This window comes from Phacochoerus africanus, chromosome 4, assembly GCF_016906955.1.
Source record: "Phacochoerus africanus isolate WHEZ1 chromosome 4, ROS_Pafr_v1, whole genome shotgun sequence".
In the NCBI taxonomy this organism is placed as follows: domain Eukaryota; kingdom Metazoa; phylum Chordata; class Mammalia; order Artiodactyla; family Suidae; genus Phacochoerus; species Phacochoerus africanus.
This window is the reverse complement of record NC_062547.1, coordinates 19535311-19559366: the sequence shown is the minus strand read 5'-3', so window position 1 is coordinate 19559366 and position 24056 is coordinate 19535311. Positions and strand designations below refer to the sequence as shown.

Below are 24056 nucleotides of genomic sequence, written 5' to 3'. Positions count from 1 at the left end.
GAATACCTAAAGCAAAAACTAACAACTGAAAGTGAAATAGAAAATCCATGATTATATCTGCTTGTTTCAATACTCCTTTCTCAGTAATTGATAGAGCACGTTGATAGAACAATCAGAAAGCTGTAGATGACCTGAATAACACTGTCAACCACCTTGGCTTACCTGGCATTTATGAAATGCTTCATCTTCCAATAACTGCATACACATTCTTCTCAAGTGCACATGCAACATTCACCACAGATATGTTGTACAATAAAATAAGTCAATAATTTTAGAGGAAATGAAAGTGTAAAAAATCCATTCTCTGATCACAATAGAATTAAATCAATAAAAGACATCTGGGAAAATCCCTAATAGTTAGAAATTAAATAACACTTCTTGGAGTTCCCGTCGTGGCACAGTGGTTAATGAATCTGACTAGGAACCATGAGGTTTTGGGTTCGATCCCTTGCCTTGCTCAGTGGGTTAAGGACCCGGCATTGCTGTGAGCTGTGGTATAGGTCACACGCGGCTCGGATCCCACATTGCTGTGGCTGTGGTGTAGGCTGGTGGCTACAGCTCCAATTAAACCCCTAGCCTGGGAACCTCCATATGCCGCAGGAAGCGGCCCTAGAAAAGACAAAAAGACAAAAAAAAAAAGGAAAAGGAAGAGACACCAGAGCTGTCTGCATGAGAGAAGAAAGGCCATAAGGAAAAGTGAGAAGGTGGCCATCTATAAGCCAGGAAGAGAGCCCTCACTAGAAACCACATTTGCAAGCACATTGATCATGGACTCCTAGCTTCCTGGAATTGTGAGAAAATAAATACCTATGATTTAAGCCACCCACTGTGTGCTGTTTTGTTATGGCAGTCCAATAAGACCAATATGCACTCACACCAGATCCCTCACCACTGTCTTGCCTATCCCACAAATATAATACTGGAGCTTCCTAGTGCTTTATATTCTGGTGACACTGTTTTGTGAAACAGTACCCTAGCCTTTGGCGTCCTGCCCTTAGCCTCTTGGATGGATGTCAACCCCACTGGCTCTTCCCAACCATCGGAGTACATGAGTCCTTCAGTCTACACAGCTCTTCACTATTTTCAAGTATTTTAACTCTTTTAGACTTCCTCCCCACTTATCTCACCTCCTTTAAGATAAGCAGGAAAGAGTTGGCTGTACCCATTTTACAGATGAAGAAATTGAAAATCAGGATTTTTATGGCTTGCCCAAGATAACCAAGCTAACAAGTTGCAAAGTCAGTTCTTGGGCCACACCTGCAGCATATGGAGGTTCCCAGGCTAGGGGTCGAATCAGAGCCAGCCTATGCCAGAGCCACAGCAATGCTGGATCCAAGCCGCATCTGCAAACTACACCACAGCTCACAACAATGCGGGATCCTTAAGCCACTGAGCAAGGCCAGGGATGGAACCCTCATCTTCATGGATGCTAGTCAGGTACATTACTGCTGAGCCACAGTGGGAACTCCACAAAGTTCTTAAATCCAGCTCTCCCATCGCCATCACGTGGCTTCCTGGCCCATGCTTTTCTATGCCTTTGCCTAGACAGAGCTTCCTGTTCAACCTCTTATGGAGAGGAGATGTGGGCAGCCTTTGAGTCTCATGCTTCCTGTCCGTCTCTTGGCCTTAATATTATAGCAAAAGGGAGCTCCTCCTTTTTCCCCAGCGTCTGGCAATGGTGGAGACCCACTGTGGGTGGAGGATGGAGAAGGGAGGGGGAAGGGGCTTGCCATGCAACCGAAAGAGAAATCTCAGGAGATGTGGCATGAACACTGTAGCCCTTGAGGGGTTTTGTTTGTATGTTTTGGGTTTGGGGCTTGTCACCTGAAGTGTGGCACTTGCCATCAGCCTCTACATGGGTTAAATCAGGAGCCACTACAGCTGCCCACCCGCAACACCCCTGAGTGGAGCTCAGGGTGGAGACCAGGAGTGAGGCACTCTGTGCTCTGGGAAAACTAGAAGAACAGGTCTTCAGAGAGTCAGATTATTTTCAGGAGGAAATTGTATGTGCCCAATTCTTGCATCTCCTCATACCTAGAAAAACCCTAAAATCCTTCATGGTGTTGTCTGCTCCCTCGCCTTTATCACATACTGATATTCCCCCCCCCCCTTTCACTGGGCTGTATTCATTCATTTCTGTGAATGATGGGTGTGAAAATTTGGGATAGGTAGCTGAGGTGCATATCAAGGGAATGATTTCACCGAGCCAGATCTCTTTTGTTCCTGCTGCCCACTCTTTGTTGCAAAAATTCCCATATCCTAGCTCCCCCTTGATGCTCTCAGAGCGCTTTCTCAGGGCTACCTGAGATGCTGTCTCCTGGGCTTAAGTCCTAATTTTGCCCCAAATAAAACTTAACTCTCAACTTTCAGGTTGTGCATTTTTTTAAGTCAACAGGCTGGGAGTTCCATCGTGGTTCAGTGGTTAGCGAATCCGACTAGGAACCATGAGGTGGCAGGTTCGATCCCTGGCCTTGCTCAGCGGGTTAAGGATCCGGCATTGCCGTGAGCTGTGCTGTAGGTCGTAGATGCAGCTCGGATCCCGCGTTGCTGTGGCTCTGGTGTAGGCCAGCGGCTACAGCTCTGATTAGACCCCTAGCCTGAGAAACTCCTATTAAAAAAACAAAAACAAAAACAAAAATGGGCTGTACCTGCAGCATGCAGAGGTTCCCAGGCTAGGGATCAAACCTTTGCCAGAGCAGTGACCAGAGCCATAGCAGTGACAATGCCAGATCCTTAACTTGCTGAGCCACCAGCTAACTCTGCTGGGGATGTCGGAACCACAGCCTGACCAGGGTTCTGGGGAGATCTCAAACAGGCCCCACAGTAAGTTTGCTCCCAACTACTTAAGGCAACACCTTAACACATGGCGAGCACATGGTCATAAACTGAAGCCTTTTCGGAAGTTCGCTCTTCCTCAAGCCTGTTGGTCTGTGTTGTGCTAAAAAAAGAAAAATCTGTTTGGAATCACAGAATTCCTGGGAGCATGTCAACTCTCACACCCCACTGTCTCTGAAGCTGGCATGCATCCTCACTTCTGAGCCCTATGGTGAGGGGCGGGTTGTTTGTGGAGCGCCTATTGTTCCTGAGCAGCTGCGCATGTGAGTCGGGGCCTGGCTGAGGAGAAAGACCACCACCACTGCCTTGCCCCTCGCCTCACGGGCCAAATCGAGGCTTTCTGCCAAATCCAGGAGCAGCCAGCTTGTGATGCAGTTTGTGGGAATTGTTCTGGTAGGAAGACCTGGGACAATGGGATTGGTAAGAAAATGAAGGCAGGAGCTGTTTCGCTCTGAGTTGGAAAGAAACTATCTACAGACCGCCCCTGGGGCAGAGGGTGGGTGTGGAGGGTTTAGGGACAGGAGCTTGTCTTGAATGAGTGGGAAAAGCAGGGCTCGAACCCAAGGCTGGGTGGAAAAGCTCTGGGATGCGCACTCTTGGACACAACACCTCTTGGGCCATCTTGGGGAGCTGGCCTTGTGCCAGCCCAACCCCAGGGACACAAATCAAAGAAGTCCAGATTCCTGTCCTGGCCTTGGCTTATCAAGGCTGCACATGACCCCAGAGGAACAGGGTGGGCAGGGTCCAGGGCCAAGTGGAGACGCTGGGTTCACTCCAGACTCATCTCTAGCCTTCCTCTTCCCATCTGGAACCAAAACATCCTCTCTTGCCACCTTTCCATTCATTCACTCAATTACTCAATGTACTAATTTTTTTCCTTTTTTTTTTTTTTTGGTCTTTTGTCTATTTAGGGCTACACCCATGTCATATGGAGGTTCCCAGGCTAGGGGTTGAATCAGAGCTGCAGCTTTTGGCCTACGCCACAGCAACGGCAGATCCGAGCCTCGTCGGCAATGCCAGATCCTTATCCCACTGAGCAAGGCCAGGGATCACACCCACGTCCTCATAGATACTAGTCATGTTAATTAACCACTGAGCCACAATGGGAACTCTGACAATGTACTAATTTTTTGAGGCATTCAGACATGAACAGAATTGGCCTGTCTTTTCTTGGAGATTTATAGGCATGTCAGGCCATCAGGCATATACATAGGTGACCCACATGGTATTATATGCTGAGATACTGTTATAAACAGTTTGAGGGTGGAAATTGGGATGGAGCATGGGATTAAGAGCTTTGCAGAGGATGTTATCTGTTGGAAGACGCTGCAGACGAAGCACAGGAGTTCTTTAGGTAGAGAGGGCTGGTGACCAGGCACAGACATTCCAACTAGGCAAGTTGAGCACTATGGCCAAGAGAAAGGCCCCAGGTGGTTTGGGGAACAATGAGTGAACCTGGTGGCCAGACAGGGAAGGGCTGAGCCATACATAGCTAATATTCAAGGAAAGCCCTTCTGGCCTGGTCCTCCCAGCAACTCTCCTCAGAGGCTCAGGTCCCAGGGTTGGGTTGAGTCACCAGGGGAACCCAAACGATCCTATCAAGCAGTCCTGCTCTTTGGCAGTAGCACTCATCAGGACTCCAGGTTTTGGGGGTTGCTGAGCTTCCACAGACAAAAGCAGGGTTGTGAGACAGGTGGCATTCACCCCTCTGCCTCAGTTCCCACCCTAGGACTTGTCGGTGACTTGCTGTGGAGAGTCCAAGTGCTGCCATGACCTTAAGAGATGACAAGGATCTTTTTTTTTCAGTCCCCAGCTCAAGTCAACCTAAAACCAGCTGGATCTTTACTGAATGAGAAATTATGCTACAGGTACCAAATCTGAGATGTGGCTGCAGGAAAGCCACATTTATATAGTTGGAAAGAGTTGACAAGAAGTTTCTGGTTGGCCTCAAAACTGGTAGTCAGAGGAAGATGCCTTTCTCCTGGAAAAAAATTGTGGTTCTTCATGTCACTCTTGTCACATCAGCTTACAAAGCCCATGCACATGTCACCTCCACTTCATCCTCCTCCAGTGCTGGTAAACTGGGCAGGGATAGGCTTAGCCCCCTCCTTCAGACGGGAGAGCTGAGCATCAGGTCGTTGGGGCCACAAAGATGCCTTCTCCTTGGCACAGGGGTCCCTCAGAGACTGAATGCCTCTTCCTTGAGTCACCTTCACACTGGGAAGCAAGGAAGTGCCTATTCTGTAGCAGAAACTGCCCTCCCACCCCACCCCAGCTTCATAATTTATGTGTAGAGCTTTGCTTTAAAAATCACCTGACCAGGCCTCCTGCAAGCTCTCTCAGCCACTAAGCGCAGAGCCAGGACCGGGCCCTGCTTCTGCGGGAAGCCGGTCCTACGCTCTCTGTGCCAAGCAGCCAGGTCTCCGCACCCTGGACCTCCAGGCCTTGGCTTCCACACCAACCTCTGAAAACACAGTTGGCACTAGTGACGTCAAGGGGCTGAGAGCTGAAGGCCTGGGCCATGATGAGCATGTTGGAGACACCGGGGTGTCCCCCGGTCCCCCCCTTCGCCCCCTCTGCGGCTTGCCCACAGGTCCTCTGGGACGAAGGGGGCCACGCACCCCTCTTTGTGCGGGAGCCCTGGCCGGCCACCTGTTGTTAATCTAGCCCTCGTAATCCACTCTGTACTGTGTCAGCAGTTCAAAAGGGCACTGTTAGTATTTTTTGCCGACTTCAATTAACGTGAGATTTCAGAGGCCCCTCTGATCACATTTCATCTGTCACAAGTCAGGAACAAAACAGACAGGTTCCAGTTGAGAGGAGGAAGGAGAAGGAGTTTATTGCAAACAAAAACCAAACAGACAGTGTGGGCTGTGCCCAGCAAAGGGGGCGCCGGAGCAGGCGGCGGAGTCCGCGCTCCTTTGGACCCCGCGGCTGTGGCCCCAACGTGCCATCTCATCAAGAGTCCTCCCCTCCCCCCAAAGATGTAAGTGCAATAACTTACTTTCAAAGGCAAGAACATTTTCTTTTAATATTTTGCTATAATGTAGTTACATGGTGGTATAGGCAGTAAAACTTTAGGGAACCGACCTCATTTTTTTTTAATACATTTTTCTGAATTTTTCATGTCTTTTTCATATATATATATTTTCATATTCCACCCCAGGCCATTAAGCTAAAGGAAAGGTTGCGTGGATACAGGGTTACGATATCTTACAAGGAGAACAGTCAGTATTGATTGAGGTTCACGTTCCTTCAGGCACTCAGCTCTCTTGTCAACCACTGCACACCAGACAGACGATTCGACATTGAAAACTGCCCTTCAAAATCAGTAGTATAAAGGCCTAGCTCTATGAATGGAAGTGAAGGGGAAGAAGGGACAGGGCAAAAGCAGGTCACGTTTGGTTCGCCGGAACACCTCTCCTCCCTCCAGCATCCTCTAGGAAGTCGCGTGGGCTCCCTGTGACTTGGAGAAGTCGCATCTTTGACGTCTTCCTGGTTTTCTCTATCGCGGTCATGGATTCTTATCCTGGGGCCCGTTTGCCGGCCATCCTCACCCTGCCACTAGGCCTGTTTGCTTTTGCACCTGACAGTCGTGGCCATCGAGCAGACCAGACGCCCCAGCGTGTCCAGCCCAGGGAGAGAATGTGGCTGGGGAAGCAGGATTCGTGGTCATTTTCATGGAAGCGTTCCTCTTGCGGACCCAGCCGAAAGGAGGGCGGAGGGGACCCAGGCGCTGGGCCCACGGCGGCCGCAGTCATGGGTGCTGAGGACCCACCTCAGGATGGCTATTCCCCACCCCCCCGGCAGTGTCTTTGAACTAACCTGGCCACCACGCTTCCCCAAGCTGGAGCCGCGGTGGTGAGAACGGAGAATCAAGTATTGTCGAGAAAATTCAAGGCGAGTTCCCAAGCCCACGTCCTCCAAGTGCCCCTGAAGACTTGGGGACAAGCCTCTCTGTGTGTCCCCAGAGCCCCCTCCTCCTGTGCCCTGGGAGCAGCGAAGGCATCTGAGGGTGGTAGCAGCACCTTAGTGTCAAGCCTTGGCTGCCGAGACTGGTTCCCAGCAGGGATGGGGACAGCCGGTGCGGGGAGGCAGCCACCCATGGCCGTCCCTCTTGAGACCTTAGGCAAACAGCCAAGGAAATCCCACCTCTTTTAGCTTATTAGCTTAGCAGTGACCTACAGAGCGGGTCCCTTCTCTGCACCTGCCTTCATGAGACCTCGCTCCTGAGGATGCTGCTGCCCCAGTCACCCGAGCTCGCTGGGTCATCACAGGGGATGCTGCGGGGCGCCTCCTAGTAGCCGAGAAGGTAGAAGGCCTGGGCCCAGCCTCCCGCCGGGGAGAGCCCCATGTGCCACCTGCCAGCAGAGCCCAGAATGCCTGCCTGGGCCCCTGGGCCTCAGGTTCAGCACACTCAGGACAATTCCTTCCCCACTGGGGACCCCTGGGGCTCCTCATCTCTGTCCTGAAGGGGTTAGGCTTTTTAGCAGCTTGCTAATCCCTCCCTGCTGGGTGAGTCTGTGATTCTTAGAGCGTCAGGCAGGCCGCAGGGGGATGGCACAGAACAAGCACAGGCCCGGGGGTGGGCAGCAACCGGTGGGGAGCTGCAGAGGGACGTGTTCCACCGACATTTTGATCCTAACTACTTGGCTGTGTTGGTGGGACAGGCAGCCAGCGCCTCGGAGCCTTCTTTTACTTATTGGAAGCTTTTTCTTCTCAAGCTTGGAGTTGAGATTCGCCTGACAGGTCTGGCCCAGGCGGAAGGCAGACACATAGAGGAATTGATCCCCAGAGGTCCCTTCCAGAAGTTTCCACTCAGAGCCCTTTCTCTCCCTTCCCTCCCCTTCTGGGGCTATCTTCATTGTCCAATTCTCTCCCAGGAGAGAACATAACCTCTGATGAAAGTTCCTTCTTGGCCACTAGTGCATTTGAGGAGGATCTGGGGAACCATCCCCAGCCAGAAGCAATTTCTTCCTTCCCCTCCTAGATTCTGGGAGTCTGAGTTGTTTTAGCCAAACTCAGAACTGGAAAAGGCTTCCTAAGCGTCATTCCAAGAGCCTCAAACGTATGAAACACTTAAAGCCAAGCCTTCGAGAACATTTAATTCAACGTCCAAAACCCTTTTTGCCTCTAGAAGATCAACATTAGAGCTACGGTTCACAAAGAGGTCTGCCTCTCATTGAGGGAGCAACTTCCCTAGCTTATTCCCGGAGCGTGAGAGCACGTGACGCGGAGATGGAGCCTGTGATGCCCCCCAAAACCCAAGCAGCTTAAGGGGGAGGGTCTCCCTCCTCCCAGCCCACCCAAGAGGCTGTCCTGAGTCCAGGCCCCTGTGCCTGGTGGACCTGGCCCTCCTCGCTGACAGGATCAGGCTAGAAGGTACAAAGGGCAAGCCCGTCTCCCCAGGGGCCACCTGCTGGGTGGGGCTGGTCCCCAGGGGTCTGAAAACCTGCCTCAGAGGGCAGGTACCCTGTGCTTGGAGCCTAGATGACAGCTGGGCCCTGGTGCCAAAACTACTCAGGCCCGAAGTTCTCACATCAGACAGAGGCGCCTCACTCCCTGCCCCCCCACACGGAAGGACCCCTTCCTGCAGGCAGAGGAATCTGCCTCCAGAGAAGATCTGAGCCCTGTGCCGGGAACAGAGCAAGTGGCCCCAAGTTCAGCCCCATGAGCCTCTCTAGAGGCCAGAAGAGGGGCTGGGGTCTCCCGTCCCCCAGGACAAAAGTGCAAGGGCAGAGCTCTCTGCCTCCGCCCGGAGGAACACGGGCCCCACCCTCCGGGACGCCCTGGGCAGGTGTGGCGCTGCCCTGGAGATGACGGGGAGGCCGCGGGGGCGTGCACTCATCCTCTGGCCGATCCTGCACGCCGCCCTCCACCCTCTGGCCCTGCTGGTGTGTCCGAGGTGGAAGTCCTTCCACGCTGGGATGCTGCTCGGCAGCCTCTGCGAGTGGCCAGGATGAGGCGCAGGCAGGGACAAGCCTCTCCAGATCCTCCTGGCAGGGCTTGACTGGATGGAGAAGAAAGCCACCCAGACCTGCCCACTGTCACGGTCATCCCGTCGGGGGCAGGGTGTCAGGCGGCTGGACGAGCCCCTGCCCCACACGGACACCTTCCTGCAGCCTTCCCCCACCCAACCCCCCTGGATGCTTTCTTCCAGCACCATGGGTGCCGTGGGTGGTCTGCACTTGCCCCTGCAGCGTTCGCCCAGATCCAGAGTCTCCGGGCTGCGAGGAGACTGTGCCTCCTCCCAGGTGCCGGCCTTGCTGGGTGACAGCTGGATCTTCCTCCACCTCCTCTCCTCTCTGCCCAGTCTCCGGTGTGTCCAGCACAGGGGATGGCAGGAAGGGGACTCCTCGCCATCCTGGGTGATGGCGAGGCAGGCACCTTGGGTCTGAGAGGTTGGATTCCTGGGGCTTTTAGGAAGAGAAGGGAGAGGGGAAGGCAGAGGCCGATTCTGCAGCACAGGCTGTCTTCTAACAGTTATGGGCCTGGTGACCCAGGGACCACGCAGCAGAGGGAAGGACGGACGTGATGGCGCTGTCGCCATGGCTGAGTCGCTATCCTTGACTCAGCCGTCAAGCTGGGCAGGGCGGAGGAAGCAGGTAGGGGAGGGTCTTCAGCTTACAATGGATGCAAAGCTGCAAACCTCGGGCACCCGGCCTCTCCACTGCCTCTGGCCAAGAGCGGGGGGTGGGGGGGGCTCGGCCTTGGTGCCCGCTGCCCCCTCCCTCCCAGCAGTCCATGGGGCCTCAGACTTGGGGCGGCTGAAAGTGCTGAGGGTCAGGCCCCGGGCCCAGGCCAGGTTCCGAAGAGGAAAGTGGGAGGCTGGGGGCCTGGGAAGCGTGGGTGTGGCCAGCGCCCCGAGGTGGGGGAGGGCGCGGGGATGGGGACGGGAGCTGCCCTGTCATGTGGCCCAGGAGATGGCCGCGCTGTGCTCCTTGGCCTTCATGCGGAGGGCCGCGATGCTCGAGGTCTTGCGGTCCGGCTCCCCGTTGAGCTCATAGCCGTTGAGGCCCGGACTGAGACCCGCGGCTCCGAACAGGCTGCCCATGTGCGTCTGGCCCACGTGGCTGCCGGCCCCAGAGACACTCAGGAAGTCGGTGGCCCCGGAGCCAGGCGGGTGGGCGTGAGGGGACATGCAGGCAGGCACCGGGTCACAGGGGACCACGCACGCTGGCACTGGTGAGGCAGCACCATTGTTGCCGATCCAGGACGGGTTCTGAATCTGGGGAGAGAGGAGGGAGACGCGTCACAGGCTCGCTGGGGGCGGGGGTGGGGGAGCCCATCGGGGGCTTGCCTGTCCCCACAGATGACTTCCGTGACCATGACCATGGATGACGCCCCGACCCCTAGGAGGGTCTGGGTTTGTGCTCTGGCTCCTCTGTTCCCAGGGCCATGGGAGCGGCGCACAGAAATTCTGGTTTAAGGACACACCCTCACCTTTCATCAAGGGTCCGGTGAAAGGGCTGCCGCGGGGCACAGCTCAGCAGCTGAGGGCAGCCCCTGATTTTAGACACAGATGCAGAGTTTGCCTCTCCATTCCTGGCCCCCTTGAGGTCAGCGACTATGTCTCACTCACCTCCAGCTCCTCCCCAGGCCTGGCGCATCCTAGGTCCTTGATAAATGGGAGCTGATGCAACTCTGAGAGCTCCGGTGTTGGGAACCCGGGCTCTGGGCTTGCAGGGTGAGGTGTGTGGAGGGGGTGGAGGTGGGCAGTGGCCGAATTCTCTCAGAAGCCAAGGTCAGTGGTGGAGGTTCCAGGGCCTGGTGCCTTTGAGACTTCAGAACTCACTCGGGGACAGAAAAGACCGCCTTTGGAGACAGTGAGTGGATGGATGGAGCCCAGCAGGAGGCCCATGTGCCAGGGCTGGGGCTGGGGTGCTGGGGGCTGGGAGATGCTCAGGCAGTGGGAGCGGGTTGGACTGAGCATCTCCGCTTCTAGCTGTGCACCTGCAGTCCCTTCCCCCACCCCATCTTTCACCTCTGGGCCCCATTTTCCTCTCAGCATCTATGGGAAGGTAGAGCTGGGGACCCCACCCCAAATTCACCTCTCCAAGTGTCCTGGGCAGGGGACAGGGGGAGCGGGATGCGCTCTGAGGAGGAGACGGTGCAGCTCTCAGCTGCGTGAATGGTCTTCTCTGTAGCCCTCCAGCAGCTTCTGCTGGCCTGCCCCTGCCCTGCCCCCGCCCTGCCCCCAGCCCTCAGGGCTTGGAGTGTGTTCTGGAAAGGCATTTAAAAGGAGTGAGGAGGGGACTCTGCCCCCAGATCCCACGGGGACAGCAGTGACAACAAGAACTGGTTGCAGGTTGGGGGGGTGGGAAATGGGTGGGCCTTCGACAGCTCTGGGGCGGGGGGGGGGGGGGGGTGATGGGTGGTGCTGCCCCAGAGGGATGAGCATAGCCCAGGGTTGTTCTTCTCCCTCCAGCGTGTGAGCTCAGGCAGAAGAGATCAAGGTCAAGGAGTCGGGGCTGGAGGTCTCTCCCCCAGGGGGCGGAGGGAGGCTGGGTTGGGGGAAGAAGAGAGGGAAGAAAGAGATGAAAAACTGTGGTGGGAGCTGATTGCAGGTGGCGTGTATGCAGGGGACACCCCCTCTGCCCAGCCTCATCCCTGGGCCTGACCCCTGACCCCTTCCACGTGAATCCTGGGAGGGGGAGGGGCAGAGCTTGTCCTGGTGGGGCATCCAGGGACCGCGGGCTGGCGCAGCCCAGGGACAGCCAGAGGTAAAGGAGGCTCAGGAAGGCCTGTGCCCTGGTTCACTGCTGGGCGAGGCCAGGCCTGGGGCTAAAGGCCACAGGGAGGCCTAAGGGGGAGGAATCAGCCAGACACGGGAGCAGTGTCAGGGGTGGACTCGGCCCCAATACATCTCTCCACATGTCCTGGGTGCCTGATGTTACTCACGTTGCTTCTCGTCCCTTGCCTCCCACCGAGGACAAATGCCACTAGGACGAGGGACTGGCTGACAGGTAGGACTCAGGGGATGGGAGAGCTGAGAACATGCAAAGCAACCCATCTGAAGCCATATAATTCTCAAAACACTTTTCCCCAACCGAGTTCAGACCTTCCAACAACCTCATAAAAGAGCCGGGGCAGGCGCTTTGGATAATGCCCAGCTTACAGGGGAAGAAACCGAAACTCAGGGAGCTTGAGACTTGCCTGAAATGAGAAAAATCTGGAGCTGGGATGACAGCCCAAGTCCTGGTCTCAAAATTCCAGGTTCGTCCAACCTTGCCTCGAGTCCTCCAGATTTCAGGATTTCAGGACTCCCTCTCCTGGGAAACGCTGAGTGGCCCCTGCTGGCCATGGGGGCCCTCTGGCCCTCAGCGTTCCTCCTTTCTTTTTTTTCTTGTTTTTGTTTGTTTGTTTTTTAGGGCCGCACCCATGGCATACGGAGGTTCCCAGGCTAGGGGTCGAATAGGAGCTACAGCTGCCAGCCTACACCACAGCCTCAGCAATGCCAGATCCGAGCTGTGTCTGTGACCTACACTGCATCTCATGGCAACGCCGGCTCCGTAACCCATTGGCCAGGGATCGAACCTGACACCTCATGGTTCCTAGTCCATTCGTTTCCGCTGTGCCACGACGGGCGCTGCAGCGTTCCTCCATTCTGATGCCCGTAGCAAAAGTGGCCAAAGCAGCAGAAGAGGAAGCCATTCTCCCATCCCAACCTGCCTTCCTCTGAAGTCCGGCCAAGCCCAGGTCAACACTTGTGTTGGACAGAAAGAGCTCTGGGCCTCCCGAGTTCCGAGGAACAGGCACACAGGCGCAACAGGCCTGGAGGACAACTTGGGGCCCTGAGTCCCCTCTCCGGGAACGGTGCCCCCTCCTCAGAGGGCAAGGAGCTGGGAGCCAGAGCAGGCAGCTGGGGGCAGGGGCTTACCTGGGCGTAGTTCTCTGCTCGGGTGAGGAGGGGCAGCTCGTAGGCCGTGGAGAAGTGGGTTCGAACCTGCTGCATCTGCCCGAAACGCTCCCTCTTCCGCCACTTGGCCCTCCGGTTCTGGAACCAGACCTACAGGAGAGAGTGGTCGTCACTGGGGTTGGGCCTTCAGGCAGTGCCAGCCTTTCCCTCGAGTGAAGGTCATGGCCAGGTCAAGGCCAGGGGCTACAGATATGTGTCTGTCGGGGTCTTTATCCTCAAAGGTTTACAATCTAGAAGGGTTGGCACTGAGAGTCAGGAAGGCGGTTTACACCAACGAGCCTCGGGTGTGATCTTGTGCCAGCAGCTTCATTTTTCTGAGCTTCCGCATCTAGAGCAGGCAAGCGTCGCACATGCACAAAACTTGTCACCAGTCTTCTTAGCGGCCGTCTAACCAACCCCAACACGGAGTGGCCTAATCCCCTGGGGCCACAGACTCCTGGGCAGAGTCTGATAAAAGCTGTAACCGCGGCTCTAGAAACTCTCTCTCCTAGATGATCAGCCACAGCAGTTTTGCCGTCGCTTTCCTAAAGGTCTGAGCTTCCTCTCGGCCCAGACTCAGAGCTCCTACTTCCTGTGCAGCCTTTTATTGGAAAGCGTCTCCCAGCTCAGAACCCCACCCCCACCCTGTGTTAAAGCTTCCCTGGGCAACAGGGGTTCCGAGGCCACCAGAGGCGGTCAGGACGGCTTGGTAGAGGGAGGGCTGGGGCTGGTCCCAGAGTGCTGGCTGGCTGGAGGGTCAGAAGTCCAGGCTGCGTTTAGAAACAGCAGGGCGGAGTTCCCGTCATGGCGCAGTGGTTAACGAATCCGACTAGGAACCATGAGGTTGCGGGTTCGGTCCCTGCCCTTGCTCAGTGGGTTAAGGATCCGGCGTTGCCATGAGCTGTGGTGTAGGTTGCAGACGCAGCTCGGATCCCGCATTGCTGTAGCTCTGGCGTAGGCCGGTGGCTACAGCTCTGATTCGACCCCTAGCCTGGGAACCTCCATATGCTGCAGGAGCGGCCCAAAGAAATAGCAAAAAGACAAAAAAAAAAAAAAAAAAGGAAACAGCAGGGCATGCTCAGGAGACCTCAGGAGGCCACACTGCCAGTTGGGGGAGTGATGGGAGAGAAAGGACACAGAGGGGGGAGCCAGATGGTGGGGGGGCCTCAAATGCCAGGTGGAGGGGGTCACCCCGATGCCATGGAGAGGCAGCTGCTGCAAGATCTTGGGCGAAGAGCAGCCTGATGCTGAGGAGGAGAGGAGTCCCACCTGTCCCACTGCTGCCCCAGAGCCACCAGGGGCCCCTTTTCCTTCCCAGGGCTCCTGGGAGTTGGCTTGACCGGGGACCTGATGGGGAGCGTGGTCTCGGAGACAGGTGTGCGAGCCGGGGTCTTTGGTGGTGCGTAGGGGTGGGTCCTTTTCCTTTGCGGGAGCGTTTCTGGCAGGCTGAGGGCTTTTCCAAGGCTCATGGGCAAAAGCTCACCTTGAGGCCTGCCACCCTGCCTGGGACTTGGCAACTGGAGAGGAGGTGATGGGGGCAGGGGATGATGGGAGACGGGGAATTAGCAGGGCTCAGCTCAGAAAGGGCCGCAGGCCGAGTCAAAGGCAGACCTCAGAGCTCCCCGGAGGGAGATTCCTGGCAGCTTGAGGAGCACCTGCTTGCTGACTCGGGGCATAAGGGCGCACCCCAAACAGTTAAGCGTGGTCAGCCTTACTGAGCACCCTTGGAGGAGGGAGAGGGGGCTGGGCCTGAGGCCGGAGAGACCGGCCCGGGGCAGCACAGAGGCTGCTCAACCCACGGAGGGACCACTGGAGCGCTTACTGGAGCGCTTGCCATGACCATCGGCCTCAGTTTCTACATCTGGAAAATGGGGCCAATATCCTTGCTCTTCCCAGGGGTGGTGCCTCCAAGAGCAGCAGGTGAGAGAGGTTTAGGGTGCCTCCCGCTGGTTCATTTAAGGCTTGTTCTAGAAGAAAGAGGTCAGAAAAGAAGGGCTGTGTGTGCTTCATGTTCGTGTGGGGAGGGTGGGGCTGAGGAGGGAGAGCGAGGCTGCACCTCGTCGCAGTGAACAAGCCCAAGTATCACTCACACACACACACACACACAGGGTGCTGCCCGCATTTCTCTGTGTCACTTCGTTTTCCGTCTTGACTCAGCTGCAGGAGAAGTGCTCTCCTGGGCATCCCCCCCACCCCTGAGCCGGCCCTCTTCCAGGCCGGGGTCTCCACTGCTGCCCCAGAGCCACCAGGGGCCCCTTTTCCTTCCCAGGGCTCCTGGGATCTGGGTCCAGGCCGCCCACTGGGAGCCAAGGACAGATCAGGTCTCCTCTCTGCGCCACTGAAACGGGATCCCCCTTTATCAGTGGCCTGGAATGGGGGACTGGGGGGCAGGATGAGAGAATGAATCAGAGGCGTTGTTTTCATTTCATGTTTAATTTCCTGCAGGCTTAGCTCAGTCTTTCCGCTCCTTCCTCAGCCTCCCAGGGTTTTCTTTGAGGTGGGGGGGGAGAGCCGGGGGAGGGGAGAAGCCCACTGGAAGCATGTAGATATATGACTGCTGTCTTTCTTTGGGGCTCGGGAGAAGGCTCGAAAAGGTGACCTTGCCACACTGGGGGTTTCCCTTGAGTCTCTGGGGACTCGAGTTCCGTGGTGGGTGCACGGAGGTCCAGAGGTGCTGGACGCAGACTCAGGATGGACTGGGAGGGACACGGATGGGGAAGGAGGCAGCCAGCGTCCTGCCATAGGGCCTGGGACTGGGGGAGGAGGGAAATAGGGGGAGATGGAATGCGGGGTTGGGGGCCGGAGCTGCGGAGGGGGAACCTGGGTTATCTGGGAAGATAGATGAGCAGCGGGGGAGAGGCGCTGGCTTGGGGAAGGGAGTGGAAAAGGCTCAGGCTGAGGGATTTATGTGAGGGCTAAAGAAGGAGATTGTGCGGGGTGGTGGGTTGCAGGGAGTGGGTCCCTCCCCCCTGGGCCTTACCCTGCCCACGAGGCTGGGATGTTCCTGCCCAGATCAGGCTTACGCTAAGCTAGCCTCGCTGGTCTTCAGTCGCTGCACGGGCCCCTTCTGTGCGCACATCCAAAGGCCCTGAGGCTCACGGCAGCCTTCCCCTTCTGACCTGGGGCTCTGGTGGCTGCACCCTAGATGCTCCGGGCCCCAGTTCTGCAGCCCTAGACCTGCCCCCACTGGGCAACCCCAGGGAGGAGAGGGGACCGCGGGGTCCCAGGCTTCCATTCTGCATGTCACACCCCAGGACCACCCTGCTCCAGGCCCACCCCAGCCTGGGCCCACTCCACACAGGCCTCTCCCCAAGGAACCAACCGTCTTGGAGGAGGCCTCGCTAACCGCAGCCCATCTGGGGCCAGGGCGGGGTGGCCCAGGGCGGGGACGCCTCCGTCTTATTGTCTTCAGACACCAGCTGCGGAGACTGGAATCCCAGACAGCAGAGGGAGGCCCCTGCCGCCCCTGGAGCGGGGCCAAACCCCGGACTCCTTCCCAGAAAAGGTCCATCTTGCGGGCCCCATCGCCCCCTCCCTGTCCCCACTGCCACCCTACACCAGGCACCTGGCTTCCCACCAGCCGGGTATGGACCCCAAACAAACGCAGCAATCACAGCTCCCCCCACCCCCGGGGCACGGCCAGGGGGCAACCCCGGGCTCTGACGCACAGAACGATCCCACCCACCCTGCTGCCTTTGTACAAAGAAAAGTCTCAGCACAATCTGGCCTGTGTCCTGTACACAGACTAAAGCAAAAGAAGCACTGGGCTGGAACTCAGGATCCCACATGGTGGTCTCAGCACTGCCACTGAATCGCCTTTCCTGAGTCACCTGGTGATAGGCAACTGCTTCCGCCTCTGGGCCTCTTCTTCCTCGATATCAAAGGAGAGGACCAGGTGATCCTTTCCAGCACTGGCAGTCTCAAAATCCTTGGTCCTCCCCCTGGATGATAAGCTATCAGAGTTTCCCTTTCTGCCTTGGCTGCCAGGAAGCTCAGGGATGAAATTTGGGCTGAGTGCCCACTTAGGATCCTTAGCCTAGATCTTTGGCATAATCACCTTCCTATTTCATGACATCGCTCTTGTTCTTGGATGGAAATAATAAATCTTTAACTGTTAGCTACCTCAGCTTCTTCTCGGAAGTAGGCACCAATGTGCGCGTGTGTATAAGTGTAAGTGTGCGTGCGTGTGTGTGCAGAGAGACCACTCTGTGTTAGCTGTGCTGTGGTGCCTGAAAAATGCTAAACCTACTTCAATGTCATTTCCATGTGTACCAGAAGGCCCATCCTTCTTTCCATACCAAGTGAATTAGATTCCCGGGCCCTCCGGTCCATTTATTAGGACACAGAAAACAAATGGTTTGCCCCACACCAACACAGCACCCACAGGACAACGACCAGGGCCCACCAACTACACTTTTGGCTCCTCCCAAATCCACTGGCTGAGCTGAGGCCAGAGGCTGGGGTTCCCATCCAGACCCCGAGGCACTGGAATTTGCAAGGCTGGGTATCCCGCATCAGGTGAGATGGTGGGGCAGGGCGGTGAGAGGGTTTCTGGAGTGACGGTGAGGCCTCAGCTGCCTTCCTTCCGCAAACATTGCCTGTGAGCTGGAGAGGATAAGCCGGGAAGCCTGTCCTCAGGGACCTACGGTTAAATGACCCGACCGTTCAAAAATCCCTTGGGTTCCTTGCCGTTTCTGGGTGGCTGTGTGTTCGTTGACAACTCCCGGTCCTTTTTCCCATTAGCCATGTGAGATGAAACATTTCTGGACCCCAATGCAGATGCCTCTGCCTTATTAAGCAGAGCATGGCTGAGATGGATGACCCTTTTATGGATGCCTTAGAAACACTGCTGAAGATTCTTTAGTGCATGAATACAGTAGGGGGTCTCCGTGGGGTCTGCTAAGTAACAGCGCTCTTTGCCTTGGCGCTGAAAGGACCCTCAGCTGAGCTGTGTGGCTCAAAAAACAAAGCAAAGCAAAACAAAACAACACAACACTCCTCTTTGCTCTCAAGCTGTTGATTCTGCAGCCCACTGAAGGGGGAAGAACTGCCAACATCTGATTTGCTCTTTGTAACATGCTCTGGGTTGGAAAAGCAGGCTGGACATGACATTTCTTTTGTGTTATGCTGAAGCTTGACAGCCTGGATCTTGTCACCTGTTTTGGGTCCTTGGAGGGCTTTGCTTACTTTCTGGTGCTTTCTTTGCTGTGATTTCGTGGAAGGAGGGGAGCCACACCTCTCTGGACAGAGGTCAGCTGGTCCACATACATTCATTTTTTGCCTTTGTTGTTCTGTTTGGCCTTCTCTAACTGGTAGGAATACAGTGATGGAAATCAGATAGTACCTCCCCTCAAGGCACTCACATTCTAGTGAAATGAGACAGATAAAACAATTTTTTTTTTTTGTCTTTTTAGGGCCGTACCCACAGCACGTGGAAGTTCCCAGGCCAGAGGTCAAATCGGAGATGCAGCTGTCGGCCTAGGCCACAGCCACAGCAACGCTGGATCTGAGCTGTGTCTGCGACCTACACCACAGCTCATGGCAACATGGGATCCTTAACCCACTGAGCGAGGCCAGGGATCAAACCTGCGTCCTCATGGATACTCGTCGGGTTTGTTACCACTGAGCCACAGAGGTAACTCCCCAGGTAAAATAGCTTAAGCCAGTCATAAATTCTACAAAGAAGATAAAATAGGATAATGTGGTAGAAGGTGACCTAGTTGGCCTGTGTTGTGTTGTGTTAGTTTGGGTTGAGTTGGGTTGGGTTGGGTTGAACTCTATTGGATCCTACGGTGCTGGGTTGGGTTGGGTTGAGCTGTGTTGGGGTTTGTTGTGTTGGGCTTTGGGGGTTCCGTTATTGGGTTGAGCTGCATTGGGTAGTACTGGGTTGGGATCTGTGGGCTCTGTGATTGGGTTGAGCTGTGTTGCGTTGAACTGTGTTGGTTTGGGTTATGTTGCACTGTGTCGTGTTGGGCTCTGTTGCATTGTGTTGGGCTGTGCTGCATTGCGTTGTGTTGAGCTGTGTTGGGCTCTGCTGGGTGAGTGTTTTGGTGGTTGGATGATGGTAGGGGCTACTGCTTTAGGCATGGTGGTTAGGAAGACTTCCTAGAGGAGGCATATTGAGTTGGAACCTGAAAGATGGAGGAGGAGCCAGCCATCCTGAGCAAAAAAACCACTGGATTTTCTCCACGTCTGCCTGTTGGGCCACTATGGATGTCTTAAGTTTGTCAAACTGTTTCCTTTGTAAAAGATAAGCCCCCCAGTTATCACCTGCTTCATGAAAGGGCCTGGACTCACACCCCAGAGAGCTCAGAAGTCCTGCTGGCAGGCTTCCTGCCCCTCCCCTGGGAGCCCTTCCCTGGCTCCAAAAGAGCAAGAAGCCAGATAGTCAAGTGAATACAAGCAGGCTGGGCTCTGGTTGGCGCAGGGACACACGAGATGGGCTCCTTGGATGTTGGTGCCGGAAGCCCCCGTGCACCTGGGGACAGTCAGGGGGTCCCCGCTCCAGCCACCAGACCAAGGGCAGGCCCTGCTCTCCCACGCCCACCCCAGGCGCCCTCTCTGACCTGCACGCGGGCCTCGGTGAGGTCCGTCCTCATGGCCAGCTGCTCCCGCGCGTACACGTCGGGGTAGTGGGTCTTCTGGAAGACCTTCTCCAGCTCCTCCAGCTGGTAGCTGGTGAAGGTGGTTCGGTTCCGCCGCTTCTTGCCCTTGTTGCTCTCGGAGTCGGCCTTCTCCAGTGGGCTGGGGAGGTCGGCGCTGGCGCGGTCCTGGGGCCCCTTCACCCCAGCTTCCTTCACACTGAGGTAGCTGCTGTCCATCCCCACGGTGTCAGAGTCGGGCGGCAACTCCGGCTCCCCCAGGGAGCTCTCCTTGGCTGCGGGGGGAGGAAACAAGGTCAAACACCAAAGACTGAACCCAGCACGAGAGGAGGAAGGGTCAGGGAGCCACCTGCTGCCTCTCCCCTCTTGGGGATGTACTGGACGTGAGGTCAGGAGGCCCGGGTTCTAACCCTGGCTTGCCATGAACAGGCTGTGTGACCATGGATGAGTCCCTTTCCCTCTCTGAGCCTCTGCCATCCATCAATCATCTCAGAATGAGGACGATCCCGTTGTGGCTCCATGGTAACGAGCCCAACTGGTATCCCTGAGGATTCGGGTTCGATCCCTGGCCTCACTCAGTGGTTTAAGGATCTGCCTTGCCGTGAGCTGTGGTGTAGGTCACAGACGCGGCTCGGATCCTGCGTTGCTGTGGCCGTGGCATAGGCTGGCAGCTGCAGCTCTGCTTTGAGCCCTAGCCTGGAAACTTCCACATGCTTCAGGTGTAGCCCTAAAAAGCAAAAAAAGAAAAAAAAAAAATCTCTGATCAGGCCTTCTTCAGCTCCAATGTTCTGTGACTCTGGGTCAGCCAATTCGACCTCTGCTCCATTTAATCTCCACCCCACTGGCCCTGGGCTTCTCCCTGCAGAAGGCCTCCCTTTGCTAGAACTTCTCCTTCAGGCACTGAGGAGGCTGGCTCAGGGCTTCAGGCTCCCAGAGTGGAGCTTTGGCCCCACAGGGTTTGGGGTGAAGAGAGGAGGCCCCTCCTTTCCTGGTCTGGTCCTATGTGGGGTTCAGGGGGGATGATAGAGACTGCCCGAGAGTCCAATGCTGAGGGGGCCCATCCCCTAGCCCTCCGCACCGGTCTCACCTAAGGGTCCGACAGCGTCCTGCCCCCTCCAGGTGGGGGCTGCGTGTACTCAGGATGGTTGGTGCCTCCCCCTCCATGCCCAGGACGGTGACAGGGGCCCCAGCAGATTTATATAAAGCTCACGGCCGGGCCCAGAGCCATTGCTGTCTAAAAGAACGGGGCTCTGCCGGCTGATGCCCAGATGTTCAGAGCTGGAAGGGCCAGTCCACCCATGCAGGTTGAGGGTGGGGAGGCGGCGGCCAGGGTGGGAGGCTGGGACGAGGAGTAGCTTGTCCGTGTCCAAACCACACACTTAGCACCCTGGGCAGACACACTCACTCCAGGGCAGAGGTTAGAGCACAGGCTCTGGGACTGGTACCAGGGTGTGAATGTCACGTGCGTGACTCCCCAGCTGTGTGCTTTGCATGGTTCACTTAACCTCTGTGCCTCAGTTTCCCTCCCTATAAAATGGGGAGGAAGACATCTCTAGGATCTTCCTTATAAGGCCGTTGTGGGATTAAAAAGGCTGACATGTGGGCCATGCAGGCTTCTGTCCATACAGCTAGGAACTCCCACTTTTGGTCTGGACTTGTGAGCAGCAGAAGATTCCGACCCTGGAGAAGCCCTCCACGTGGGCAGGCCCTCCCCGGGGCACCCAAGAGCAGGAGTGAGTGCGGGTGTGGTGGGAGGGGCGCTGGGCTGGTGTCTGGAGACAGGGGTGTGGGTCCCTCTCTGAGCCAAATTCCATTGACTGTGACGCTTGTAGAGCGAAATAACACCCGCGTTAATAAGACGTGTGCGGAGCAGGTGACAAGACCTTTCACTCGTGAAAGCTCTGACCATGACAACCATTTGTGGCTGGTGTGAGCACCAACCCCTCTGACCCTCAGTCTCTTCTTCTGGGAAAAGAGATCTGAGCAGCGGACATTAAGTGTCAAGACCATGCCTCTAGCCCAGGCCTCCTGACGCTGCCTGGGTTCTGGGGCTGGAGCTTCAGGTTCACTCTCATCCCTGGCTTTCTGTGTAGACTGGGGACTCTCTTCGTGCTGGGGAAGCCGACAAGGCCATTTTGCCTCTGTCCTCCTCACCTCCCACCAAGGCACTGCAGAAAAGCGGGCAGAGGTGAATGCCCAGAGCGGGCCTGGAAGCGGCTTTGGGCGGCCATCCCCGGGGGCCACCGGCAGCGTCGATGCCAGCGGGGTGGGGGGCCAGCCCTCAGGCATCATGTATGACAGCCATGTGAGCCCAGGCACACGCAGACTGCCACGGCTTCGGTGACAGCATTCTGCAAACTGCAGCTGGCAGCCGAGCCAAGAGCTTTCAGCAAAGATATTTATCTTCCTGGCAGACAAATAAGTTTTATGTTTTGAGTTTTTTTTTTTTTTTTTTAAGAGAAGAAATCCCACCCAGCCTCACCAAAAATAAACATCTCTGTTATGCAACTTCCTGGAGGCCAGACGAGGGGGGCAGCCCCTGCCCCTTCTGCCCAAGCAGTGCCCCCCAAACCCCATGCCATGACCTCACGGAACCTCACAGTATCCTCTGGCATTCAGCCTGGGATGAGGACTACCCCACACAGCAACAGGGGCTGTGCCGTGCAGAGGAAACGCTGTGTTATAAGAAGCAAAGGTCAGAGTTCCTGTTGTGGTGCAGCGGAAATGAATCTGACTAGTATCCATGAGGATGCAGGTTCGATCCCTGGCCTTGATCAGGGGGTTAAGAATCCGGTGTTGCCATGAGCTGTGGTGTAGGTCGCAGACATGGCTTGGAACCCACGTAGCTGTGACTGTGGTATAGGCCAGTGGCTACAACTCCGGTTGGACCCCTAGCCTGGGAATCTCCATATGCCACAGGTGAGGCCCTAAACAGAAAAAAAGAAAAAAAAAGTGAGGGTTGGTAGGGACCAAATGCCTCATGTTAATTCCCGGGGACACTGAGGACTTAGAATGCCGGAAATGTGCCCTAATTAGTCCTTGGTCGGTCCTCTACTCCGAGGATCCTGGGGGCAGAGGACCAGGCCGCAAGGAGGAAGCCCCTCAACACTGAGCTGGTTCTAGGCTCAGCCCAGGAGAGGCGGCAGAATGCCCAGCTTTCCAAGCAGGAAGTAAGCCTCCATTCCCCCCTCCTCCAATCGCCCCCCAATGAGACAGAACGAGGGGGCAGGCGTGGGATGACAGCACGGCGTGTGCAAAGATCACAAGACCGAGGGTTGCGAGATCTGGTCCCAGCTCTCCCACAGTCTGCCTGTGACTTGGGACGATGCCTTTCAAGTCTCAGAGCCTCATCGGCAAATGGGAGCAGGCACGCCCCGTCTGGAGCCCACCCTGTCTGGCGTGGGAGCGCAAGCGGGGACCATGTTACAGTTTCGGCCTCCTGCCCTAGGCACCAGTGGGACCTTCCCCTTAGGCTCTGGAGTTGGGGGGGAGGGCATGTCCGTACAGGCAAACACCTGCTAACTGGAAAGGCTTAGAGATGGAAGGGAGTCTGGCAAACCAAGGTTCTCTGGTTTCCAGAGAGGGAATTACCCTTCTAAATCTCAGTGTTGATTACTGGTCATCTGGCTTTACATTCTGAGGCTGGGCCCCTCACTGAGACAGCAAAGGAAAATTCCCCAGGGTTCTGTGACTTAGCCAACTGCCCAGAATGACAAGCCAAGGAGGGCCCTCTCAGGTAATGAGTCCCAACATCCCAGCCTCGGGGGCATTTATCTCCACCTGCTATCACCCTACAGCATCTCCACCAAGTGCTGTCATCCAGGCCTTGGTGACAGAGAGCTCCCAGCCTGCGGACCAGCTGGACTGTTGGCCCTCAGGCCCCATCCGTGTCTGTCTCCTGTTGTTGTGGCTCATTGGTCCTGGTTCTAAATCTCCAGGGGCCTCCCCCAGACACCCCCGTGGACACGTACGTGGAGGCAGCCGCCACACCTTGAGCCTTCCATCCTCCTGAATCAATAGCTGCAGTGCTCGCGGCTGTTCCGCAGGTGACGCCGAGTTTAACCAGCCTGTTGGAGACAGGTGGGCTCCAGGGATGGGATGGGTGACGGTGCTGGGCTCCGGGCAGAGCCAGCAGATCGCTCGCCATCTGGGTGATCCAGAGGCGCCGAGGGAAGACGCAGCACGGCAGCCCAAGTCCCGGGGCCCATCAGGATCCGGCTCGCTCTGTAATGCCCTCCTCAAGACAGCCGCGGAAAACAGAGTCTGAGACTCAGGCTGAATTACTCTTGACCAAGGGAAACCACTCACCTCCTTGGTTTCTGTCTGACCACCTGCTTGGAATGTCCCTTTTTCCAGCTGGACCTCCAAGGCCCTGTCAGCGCTAGCTCCTCCAGGAAGCCCTCCCAGCCCAGGACAGTCTTACAGGTTGTCCTCCATCTAATTTCCACCTGTGTTTCCTGACTCGTGTATAATCACACCCTGAATGTCTAGTTCCTCCTAGAGAATCAGGTTGGGACATCATGTCCTTTGTCCCTTTGTAGCCCCGGGCTTAACCCAGGATGGGGCAGGCTGCCGACGGGCAGGCAGAGGTCCCTGAGGAATAAAGGAACAATTTCTAACAAACATCCTGAGCTCTCACCCTGCCCAGCTCTCTTTGTGCACCTACTGTGTGCCAGGAGCAACAGTCTACATACAGAGATGTTTGTTGAATGAATGCAGTG

The 24056-nt window shown here is 56.1% G+C and overlaps 1 protein-coding gene across 1 annotated transcript; it reads right to left on the bottom strand.

Moving 5' to 3' along the window:
• Positions 1-5652: 5652 nt before the first annotated feature.
• On the bottom strand, positions 5653-19605 carry ALX4 (ALX homeobox 4). Its single transcript, XM_047775932.1, has 3 exons — positions 19300-19605; positions 12716-12844; positions 5653-10063 (listed from the first exon to the last, which is right to left on the bottom strand). Exons 1-3 carry the CDS (start codon positions 19552-19554, stop codon positions 9743-9745), a joined length of 705 nt encoding a protein of 234 aa, XP_047631888.1. The 5' UTR covers positions 19555-19605; the 3' UTR covers positions 5653-9742.
• Positions 19606-24056: the final 4451 nt, after the last annotated feature.